General features: G+C 38.7%; 1 protein-coding gene across 1 annotated transcript in view; it reads left to right on the top strand.

The window, feature by feature from the left end:
- The window catches only part of cxxc5b (CXXC finger protein 5b), a 15,168-nt gene extending 7,878 nt beyond the window's left edge, over positions 1–7,290 (top strand). Inside the window, exons 3-4 of the mRNA XM_016449445.1 lie at positions 6,964–7,008; positions 7,126–7,290. Of these exons, the coding sequence (XP_016304931.1) occupies positions 6,964–7,008; positions 7,126–7,290 (210 nt within the window). The remainder of the gene's footprint in view (positions 1–6,963; positions 7,009–7,125) is intronic.
- Positions 7,291–11,290: the final 4,000 nt, after the last annotated feature.

Genomic DNA, 11,290 nt, shown 5'->3' with positions numbered 1-11,290 from the left:
AGAGAGTGTTATATATATATATATATATATATATATATATATAATTTTAATTTTAATACATTTTAATATAATTTTATATATAACAAGTCAAACAAAAAAAAGTACATCACTGTCTTGCTGCGACCAAAGTGATTTGAACGCACTTGACATCGTAATTACAAATTTCCCAGGAGGACTTGAACACACCAAAACCATTTCTAAAGCTGATTTTGGAAATCGCATACTAGCATACCACTCATATTTATTACATATCTTCTATTTCTATTCATTACATACCATGTATATTTTTGACATGGAAAACTAGCATACTATTTACTGAAAAGTGTACTGAAAATTGTAGACATTATTCCACAATAAACCATTCAAACAGTAATAAGCTAAACAGTTGTCACATTGCATATGACTGGAAATAAAATGGTAATTTTGTCTTTTTAATTAAATTTATGATAAAAAAAATGTTATAAAAAACTTCCTTCACACTTGAAATAGAAGGTCAAGTACATTGCATTGTGGGATACAATACTCTTTACTTTAATAGGTGTAGTATTGTAGGAAACTGTACGTAGTGTTTATAGTATACATACTATATACTAAATGGCCCGCTCACAAGAGAAATATCATTGGCTCAAAATCCTGTTCCATATATCTGTATGCTAAATATTAAATAGGTGCTGATATTGTTGCATGTGACCATGTTTTTACTTAATGCTGCAAACTTGTTCTAAATGTTTGACTCAGGAACAGTTAATGAAAATAATTTGTGAATGTACACGTGGGGCCTTTCATACATGTTGTGTGACTGTTAGTTTTTTTGCAGCATGGTGGTTTTTATTTGTGCATATGAGTTTGTTTTCATGCATGTTCACGTACACACATGTGCATGTGTGTGTCTCTGTGTGCATGTGGCAGCCTCATACGGTCCATCTGGCCTTTGCGTCTGTCATCTGGAGCGCCAGGTGTCAATGTGTCCCAGAACCCCTCTCTTTCTCGTCCTCCAGAGGCCCTGAACCGCATGTGTGTGTGTGTGTGTGTGTGTGTGTGTGTGTCTGTTTGTGTGTATAGCGTTGCAGGAAGAGGCAAACACAGCCCCGGTGAAAGTCATTATGAACTGCGTGTGTGTGTGAGGGGTTGTGTTTACGTGTGTGTACTGACCACTGACTAGGTTTCTTTGAGAATTACAGCAGTGAGCAGGTAAAGATTGAGGTATTGTGTGCGCCAGAGCTTAGAGGGCTCAGTTTGTGTGTGTTTGTGTCTCTATGAAGTCTAAGGCCCAAAATACACGCAGTTTGTGAATACAAACGTTTCTAGCTGTTTTCACACTTTCTAGAATTTGTAATATATAATGTAAAACAAATATGTTACCACAAGGGGCACTATAGAGCATTAGCATAAATCTGTAGTGAGTTTTGGCTATCAGGTCAACTACTGTCATGGCCGGCAACAGTTTCAAGATAATCTCACTAAACAATTTAAAGTTAGTCAAATTTGACAAATGTTTATGGATAGGTAATTCTTAAGAGGTCATTCACACAGAATTTTTTATTTTTCCAAAAACATGGGAATCAGGGCAGTGGAATAAAAAAAGATGCATTTTTAAAACTACACCATGTAATTTTTTGTTGTTAAGATTTAACAAAATTTAAATAATGAGTGAGCACATCTTAAAACTGTTTTGCCTTGCCCTAAATCACTAAACTAAATTAATTTATATTTTAAGAGCCATCGGGACGGATTTCTTAGGAAACTACATACTTTTGTCATTCTCCTGTGCTTATTTTTTATGTCATATCTGTAAATAAATAAGTTCAGGCTACTACTATATGTAGTGGAAGTAGCTTGAAGCTAAAACAACGTTGAATCCAGAACCAAAATGAGTTTGCAAGCTGAAAGGCAAAGCAATAATATTCGTAATAAAACATGAATCAACATATATGAATAGCATCACATTTGCTGTACACTTGGTTCACAAAACAATGTTTGTTGGTAACAGTGCCAGTCTTTAAACCAGTTTCTACTTTGGTCTGTTTGCCTATATTTCGATATTGTTTGCCTATATTTTATATGGGCAATATTTTTTGCCTGATTATATAGGCTTATATATTTCTCACACTGATAAGGCGATCATCTGTAACCATGAGCACAGTGGAGTGCCTAAACCCATCAGATTCATCTGTGCAGAGCTGAAGCACAACTCACATAATGACCAACATAATGTTTCTCTGTAAGTTAGTAGGTTTATGCTTCAAAATAGCTGGAGGGCCAAAAGTTACATAGTGTAGCTTTAATTTCAGTGTCACATTTTAGAATGCTGTGTCATGCGCAAGCGCTTTGGGACAGTGCGCTTGTGATGCATTTGCATACTCGTGTAGTGTATACTTTTTGCCTAAAACCCTGTTCACATGCTCAGAGATTGTCCCTTCATGTGGCTAGTTCCTGTACTGGTTGGTCACTAGCTGGTGTTGAGTTCTTGTAGCTCTAACAGTAGACCATGGCACTAGCAACATCAAGGTCATGGGTTCGATTCCCAGGGAATGCATGAACTGATATCATGTGTGCCTTGAATGCAATGTAAATCGTGTTGGATAAAAGCACCTGCCTAGTTTATAAATGTAAATGCAGTTACCCTAATAACACATATGAACATCATTACCATTAAGATGACATTACATGATATAATTGAATCAGTTTTTTAGTTCTAAAAATGAATATTCTGGAGAAAGCAAATGCAAACAAATTGCATATATTTCTTTGTGTGTGTGTGTATTGTGTGCTTTTATTGACAGTGTGGTTGGTCTGGTTGAATAAGGCATAGAGGACTTACAGTGTTTAAAGAGCCGTTATTGACAGGTCACAGTCAGTGGTGCGGGGGTCTATTGACTTCTTGATTCGCGTTTGCGCGTGGTGTGTTTTCATATGTAGGGCCCTTTTATGTGTTTTGAGCCTGGTTAGGCGTGTTTTTTTGTGCAAATCCCATTCGATTTCTGGCCATTGATCTTACCTTGCATGTCATTGCTTGAAACTTTTGTTGATGTGTGTGTACTGCATGATGACACATCTCACTGCGTCTGTGTGGCGGTCAGTATCTCGGAAAGTCCCTGATATAGCTGGAAGCAGAAGGAGATTGAGTGGGCGGGGCCTCAAACATTGCCTGCCAGGCCCCACCCCTTCCTCTTGTAGAGGAATCTCAGTCACACAGCCGGACGGCTAAAAGTATTTTAGGAACAGCGTGTGTGTCGATGTCTGTGAGAGAGAGACAAAAACAGGCCGACACACAATATATCAACATATATCAGTACCTGCTTACATTTACATACTCTTTGGACACTTTAGTGGTGTTTGCTAAACCAAAAAGTTTGCTAAACCAACTGTTACTCATACTGTTTGTGCTACAGACATAACTGTTGTCTCAAATCAAGATTTGTTAAGAAGAGTGAAAAACATTTAAAAATACTAGCAAGTCCTTAGCACTGCATAGCAACACCCTAGCAACCACCCGTAACACCTTAGCATTGCGGCGATGAATTCTGCATTTTATCTACTGTATGTTCATCAAAGACAGACTTTTTTTAAAAATTGGTAATTGGTCTAATATAATATATATATATATACAGTGGGTACGGAAAGTCATACCCACTGTATATATATATATATATATATATATATATATATAGGTCTACTGATAAATGGCAACATTTGGTGGATTTCTTTTAAAAAACTACTAAAAAAGTAGGTATTCACGTAATAGTAATAATAAAAAAACAATAAAATAATAATAATAATTAGTTACTGTTGTCAAAAATCTGACATAATTACAATAACATTGTAATTGCATAAATAATAAAGTAGTATTAATAATAACAATTACAACAGTAATAATACAAGCATAGTATAAATTCTGAATATTTTATTATTAATAATTATTATTATTATTTATAAATTATATATAATGTATATACTCAAAATACTTGTTTGTATTGTTGCATAATAATTTATTTTTGTCCAAAAATTAGAAATAAATAGAATTGCATTAAAATAATAATAATAATTTGTTGTTATTATTATTGTTGTTGTTGTTTTATCATTATTGTAATTATCATTATTATTATTAAAATACTCATAATGCATACTGTTTTTATTTTGTATTACAATTGTCATTTAATTATTATTGTAAAAAATCTGAAATAAACAAATATGACTGCAGAAATGATTTAGTTGTGTTAAAAAGTGGAAATAAAACAGAAATCAGATCTGTTTATAGATTAAAATCAACTGTATCAGTCTCTGCCAGTTTAAAAAAAATGTCTGTGTGTAATGTTTATGGTGCTCTTGATCCTGTATTCTTACTGTCATTCTTGTGTATTGTTTATGTGTTTGTGTGTGATGTAGAGACTGAGGAGATGATGGGTTAAAAAATAACCTTCGAAATTAATCTGGTGAGTGTTTGTGTGTGAGTGTGTGACTGTCCATGCACTCACGCTCTGTCTGATTGGCTATGTGCATGGGCCGACAGCCCATCTGTGTTGGCTTGTCTATGGGGTCAATGAGGGAAAAGGGGGTCTGGATGCGTGTGTGCGTGCGTACAAATGCCAAAGCCCTGTCAGAGAGTAATGAGAGAGTGGGAGTGTGTGTTTGGGAAACAGAGAGAGGGACTAGGTCATGTAAGGTGAAATCATTGCCTGTGCATGTTACTTCATGATGAAGGGAACGCTCCCCTCCCTCTTTTTCTCCCTCGGTCCTTCGTTCTTTCATTCTGGACGTCTTCCCAGGAAATGCTGCCATTGTCTCCACTCTCCCAAAGTCCCACAGCCATAGACTACCCCTGCCCAGTCCCAAAGCAGGCTGGGAAAAAATCTGCCATTTGCACCACTGCGGTATTTCAGCCCTTTACGGTCTTAGCAAGCCTGGCTCCGCAGAAAGAGAGGGATTTGAGACGGAAAAGGGAAAAGGTCTGGAGATGAGGCTTGAGAGTCCAGTTTAATGAGACATTTCCCATTTTCTTACTGCTCCATTGTTGGTGTTAATGTTGAATTATCAATGACTCACACAGTTTTCTTTCCTTGTTTCCTTCCTCTGTCTTTTTTTTGATTTGTCATTCAGTTTTCAAGTTGCTCAATATTTGATATGAAGACGACCATGAAAAACACTCTAATGTAGCATCCCTTACTACAAACATCCCTGAAAGGTCCTTTGGGTTTGACGTTCTGTTTGTTTGTTTTTAAATGCTGTAGGCCTGCTGAGATTGGAGGGAAGGTGAAGCTGATGGAACTACACTATGTAGACCAGCTATGCATAGGACCCGCCTCCTTTTTCTTGTAGCCTCATGGGATTGGTCAGATGGAAGACATGGCCCATAGCAGACCAGGACCTCCAAAATTCAGGAAATTATTGATGTGTAATGATAATATTTCTACGAATAGGATGTTTTCTTGCTGAATTACTCCAAGATCTGATCTCCTGTGCTCCTTTAAGTCCTTTTCACATGGTTTGCATCATTGAACATGTACAATTGTTGTTCTATGATGCTTAAAATTTAAACTATTTCAACTTAAACTCCATTTGTCATTGAGTTTTCATAATATAGACAAGGATTACCAGACAATACCCCATTGTGACACCTCTCTGTCTAGAGCATTATGAGAAAATTTTCATAAACTCTTGTTCAAGAGTTTTCCTTTACAAGTGATTTCCTTTCTGTTTTAAGCTCACAAACATGTTAGCACTTTCATTTTCATTGTGAACGGTTCTCTGGTTTCTTTCTGCCCAGCAACCATGTAAACTTACCCTTCTGTAAGCTATCCGTAACGCGTTGCACATGAGCGTCAAAGCGCATGATGCTTTTGTTGAGACACGCATTGGTGCTATTCATGTGAAAGGGGCTTAAGGGCATCTACCTAACATGGAACATGGACACGAAGATGAATAAGTTACTTTTTTTGTAGCTGTAATTGTCGTTTTGGTGTTTTTTCCCTTCTTCTTCATGCTTGAATCCTACTGAACAGGTTCGCCCCAATACTGATCTAGATTGAGTGAAATGCAATTTCAAGTCAAATTCCAACAGCACGCCGTTCCCGTGCCATATGGGGCCAAAATTATCGGTCTGCGTAAATGAATGCATGTATATGTGTCCAAAGCCAACCATTCTGAGGTCTTGGCAGTCCTCAATTTAATAAACCGAGGTGCAAATCAAACATTTCTATAGTCGTTGTCGAAATATGTCAATTCTATAGCATGTTTGCATGGTGATGACCACTTTAAATGAACGATTATTACTTGTCTTGAGCTTCAGTAATGATGCTCTTTGAAATATGCTTATTTTATATTTTGGTTTCATTTTGGGTTTGCGTTCACAAAGAAAGTCACGGATGGAGGAAGTCATGTGAGGTGAAATCAATGAGCATTCATAATTTTCCTCTGACTGAACCGTGCGCGAGTGTGAGAGTGAGTGAGTGTGTGCTTGTGTTGTGTGTGGGTTAAACCAGTGAACTAAGCGTGATATTTTTGTCAGTGGTGTAGGAGTGAATGAGAGTGTGAAAGCTTTTTTTTCCTCCTCTGCAGGCCACGTGATGAAGGGAACGCTCCCCTCCCTCTTTTTCTCCCTCGGTCCTTCGTTCTTTCATTCTGGACGTCTTCCCAGGAAATGCTGCCATTGTCTCCACTCTCCCAAAGTCCCACAGCCATAGACTACCCCTGCCCAGTCCCAAAGCAGGCTGGGAAAAAATCTGCCATTTGCACCACTGCGGTATTTCAGCCCTTTACGGTCTTAGCAAGCCTGGCTCCGCAGAAAGAGAGGGATTTGAGACGGAAAAGGGAAAAGGTCTGGAGATGAGGCTTGAGAGTCCAGTTTAATGAGACATTTCCCATTTTCTTACTGCTCCATTGTTGGTGTTAATGTTGAATTATCAATGACTCACACAGTTTTCTTTCCTTGTTTCCTTCCTCTGTCTTTCCTGTCTTTCCAAGAAGGTGATGCTGCCAACCGGTCTGACTGAACCGTGCGCGAGTGTGAGAGTGAGTGAGTGTGTGCTTGTGTTGTGTGTGGGTTAAACCAGTGAACTAAGCGTGATATTTTTGTCAGTGGTGTAGGAGTGAATGAGAGTGTGAAAGCTTTTTTTTCCTCCTCTGCAGGCCACGTCTGTCTGTCTCACTCCTCGTGGCCATCAATCCGATGAGAGCGAGCGAGCCAGAGGGCCGCATGGGGAGAGAGCAAACGCAGTGTGTGGGGGTTGCGTAGAGAGGGGGCCGAGCATGTTTTGTTCTCCTCCAGGTGCACGGCCATCAGAAACGATTTGAACGCCGCCCTGCCCCACATGCAACGTCGAATCTGTATATCCGAGCAAATCAGATTCGTTAGCATGCAATTTAGGGTGCGTGTGCATGTCTGAAATGATGGCCCACGATCACAGAGCGGCTGAGGGACCCTGCAAAGGCTCCTTCAGTCTTATCAACATCACCCAGACCCTTCTGTGCTCACGTCTGCAGCTCTGTCCAAAACACGCACACACACACACACACACACACATTTGCAGCTAGGGCGCCTGCTCTGGCCTCTCACTCAAGCGACGGGGCGCGCGTAGTGAGAGAGCGCGGTAACCAGGGCGATGGTTGATAAGATATTCGCTCCCCCACGGTTCATTCGTTCCAGGGGAACAGGAGCACGGCGCTACTATGGTTCCGATGGTTTCCGTAGGGCAGCTGGACCCTCCCCCCATGACTTCCATCCCATAATGAAGGACTCCCAATGGACAGCGATGCCACTCCCACTCGGAAAGCTGTGGCGCTTGTAAACACTGGGTGCAAACAAACAAATAAAACAAATGAAGAGCGGAATGAAAGCACTATTTGAGAACGAACATGTCCTGAACCAAAAATAAACAGTGAATGGCAGAATGTCATTCCGTTTTTCTTTTTTCCTGTGTTCCATTTCGGAACCATCTGAGTTCTACTCCGGATTCTTGCCCTTTATTGGATGCTCTGGAACTATTTGCCGCCAAATGGAAAATGGACAACATTCGTTCCAGGGGAACAGGAGCACGGCGCTACTATGGTAACGGCAGAGCGAGATGTTGCGCTATAATTGGTGCAGTGCTGCGAGCAGCATAGCGGCACTTCCAGGTGCGCGTGTCAGCGCGCAGAAGCCACGATATTACACTCCCACTGGGAGACGGCGGAAAAGCACAACGTGTCCGGTTCTCATCTCCTCTATCCTCCTCCTCCTGCTCCCCTATATTGCTATGTCCTCTTTATTTTAGTCACAAAATAATCGCAGCGTGCTTGTGATTGATTAAACTGTATCCATAATTTTACCCATAACCAAGTTATCAAGGACGGTCTTTTAAACGTAGCCTAATGTGGAATAGCATACAATTTTTAAATTCATCTCAAGGAGTAAAATTTTATTTTTCTTTGGAATAGGCCTATTCATTCCATTTTAAACTTTTAAATTACTTAAATTGTTATTTTTAACTATTAAAGAGCACAATTAAACTAGTGTATTTAAAAATTATTTTTCAAAAGTGATTTTTGAAAAACGCTTTTGGTCGGACCGAGTCCCAAAACACACTTGTAGCCAATCAGCAGTAAGTGGGCGTGTCTTTGCAATGATAGAGAGAAGAGAGCGCTCAATTTGAGTGCACAGGATGGATATTCGTAGATCGACTACAGACAGAGAGATGGCAGATAAAAAAAGAGGTAAATATCAGAGAAACAAACATTAAAAAGAAGGGTTACGATCAGTGAAGAAGAGGTAGGACCCGTGTAAATATCGAAGCAGCTTTCCAGCGGTGGAGAGAACTCAAGGAGCAGGAAGGCCTGGAATCAGACGCCGAGGTTGCGTTGTTTTTTCTTTTTGATAGGTGAGTAACGTTGATTTTATCTATGTTGGCTTTTGTTTGAATATGCATTATTCAATATGCATAACGTCGTGACAGATCGCTGTAGTGCCTCTGTTCGAGTGGCATGTGAACCGATCATCTCTTCCACTTTACTAGTTATAGCATGAAATAATCTTGAATGAATTTAATAAGGTATCTTGTTTCATCTGTGAAAAGAGTCAATGCACACAACTTTTCAAGTTTAGGTCCACCAATGATAATCTACGCCCCTGTCGTCTTCTTCTTTTGTTTTAACTGGCGGGCATCAAAAGCACATGTCGCCACCTACTGTTCAGTTTAATATATCATAATCTACGTCTTAATGCGTTTACCCCAAGCCTAACTTCATCAGGACTCAGGTGTCAGCTGGCGCTGTGTTCAGCTCCTCCTACTTTTACTCCCCAGTCTGGTTTCTTTGTCAGACAAAAATGGCGAATTCGGAGTTATGATTGGTCAAATCGCCTGTTAGTCAAACTAATGTTGTTTTTGGTCAAACTCCCTGTGAAGGGTCAATTGGAATTAAAAAAAAAAACATATTTGGACATAAATGTTTATCATGTGCTCTCTTTCTCCACATATGAATCAAGTATAGCTTCTTCCTGAAAATACAGTTGAACAGTTACTTTTGTTTATGATTGCCTACAAACGAGGTTCTTCTTCATGATAAAAACACCAATGTTCAAGTAAAGTAATGCTAATACGTACAATAAACAATTATTCTACAAAGTAATATAGTTTTATTCAGCATGAGAACAAGAGAAATTGATCTGATATTACTGATTTTACTATGAACAGTTAAGTTTAAATAAGTTAAAAGTATCTAATCCTACTGGATTTTGGCCAATAATCAAGCAGCTATTTATGCAATCTTTTTAGTAAACATGCTTTTGGACTGGCTCTGTTCTTTCTTGTCAAATATCCTGCTTCATTTAGAAATAAATCACATTTCAGAAGAACTAGTTGCACCACGCTTGGATGACTGTTTCCAAACAAGTTTCGGAGCAAGCTGTGTTAGCAGTACCATTTCAATGATACAGGCAGAGCATCTTCTTTATCAAAGATCTAAGAGATCCATTGTGACATCATGGTAAAACAACAAAATTGGCAGCAACCTCAAAAAGTTGTACTAAAGCTAATTATGTACACAGATCTATTTGATATGCCATTGTATTGTATTCAGTATTATTTGGTGTACTTTCATTGCTAAATGCAAGAGCTTAGGGGTCAGTTTAATTTAGTAATGACTTATTTTACTGTAAACAACAGCAACAAAGTTGCACATGGATCCATGATGGTGTTAGTTGCCATGGTATCAAATCATTTAGAGTCTAAGGACATAAACAGCCCTCAGCAGTATCTCTTAAGTTCTAATTTTCCAGTAATTATGGTAATTCCAACAATGACGTGAATGCAACATAATTTTGGCTATTTCAGTTTCTTGTCCAATCAGAATATAGAGCCATTTTATGAATTTGAAGAATCAACCACTAATTCGGAGAAAAGGAAACACACTGATGCTGTTATTTGAGTTCATTTTAAGCACACATTGGAAAAACTCTGCCTTTTCAAACGGACATGTAATTTTTTCTCTGTCTGCAAAAATACAGATCTTTTTGAAGTGAAACCTCACATGGTAAGAAGTCCATGACGGGCCGACTTGATTTAGCCCAAAAAACGACGTCCAAATGACGTCTGGTGCTGGGTGGGTAGTTTTATTGCCTCAGGACCATTGGTCTTGGTGTGTAAATGGCTCTCATTGGTTGATTGATTTTTCCTAAACATATGGCTTCAGTTTCATAATGAGGCATTAAAGGGACAGTTCACTCAAAACGACAACATTATTCACCCCCAAGTCATTCCAATTTTATTTTCTTTATTCCTGTTACTTTAAGCATACACTCAAGCTCTTGAAAGCCAGATGGATGGATAGGAATTACTGAAATAAATGAACTTTTCCATGACATTCTAATTTATTGAGATGCACCTGTAATTGGCTGTAAATGTTTTTATTTTTCATTAGCTGGAAAAAAAAATTGTTCTTAAAGGGATTTCAGTGATATTATTCCTCTGTGTCGTTAACTTTATAGTTATGATTTAGATTTCACTATTCTCACTAAATTCGAATGGTTATTAAAACTTTATAGTTATTTTTATCGTTATCATTCTTGAGTTTTTTTTCTTGTTGTTTTCACCATGGTTACTATAAAGATTGTTTGAACGTATTCCATGGTCTGTCTGAATACTGGATTCTGATTGGCTGGCAGGTATACAGTAAAACCGTTTAATGCACAGGTAGTTCTAAGTCAGTTTAATCACCTTCCTATATTAATGCGCTGCTTTAATTGATGCACACCAACTCGCGCGCGCGCGCGCACACACACACACACACACACACACACACACACACAGAGAGAGAGAGC

This window comes from Sinocyclocheilus anshuiensis, unplaced genomic scaffold (genome assembly GCF_001515605.1).
Source record: "Sinocyclocheilus anshuiensis isolate Anshui unplaced genomic scaffold, SAMN03320099.WGS_v1.1 scaffold888, whole genome shotgun sequence".
Taxonomy (NCBI): domain Eukaryota; kingdom Metazoa; phylum Chordata; class Actinopteri; order Cypriniformes; family Cyprinidae; genus Sinocyclocheilus; species Sinocyclocheilus anshuiensis.
Note: the sequence above shows the minus strand (reverse complement) of the source record. Positions and strands in the feature narration are given on the sequence as shown.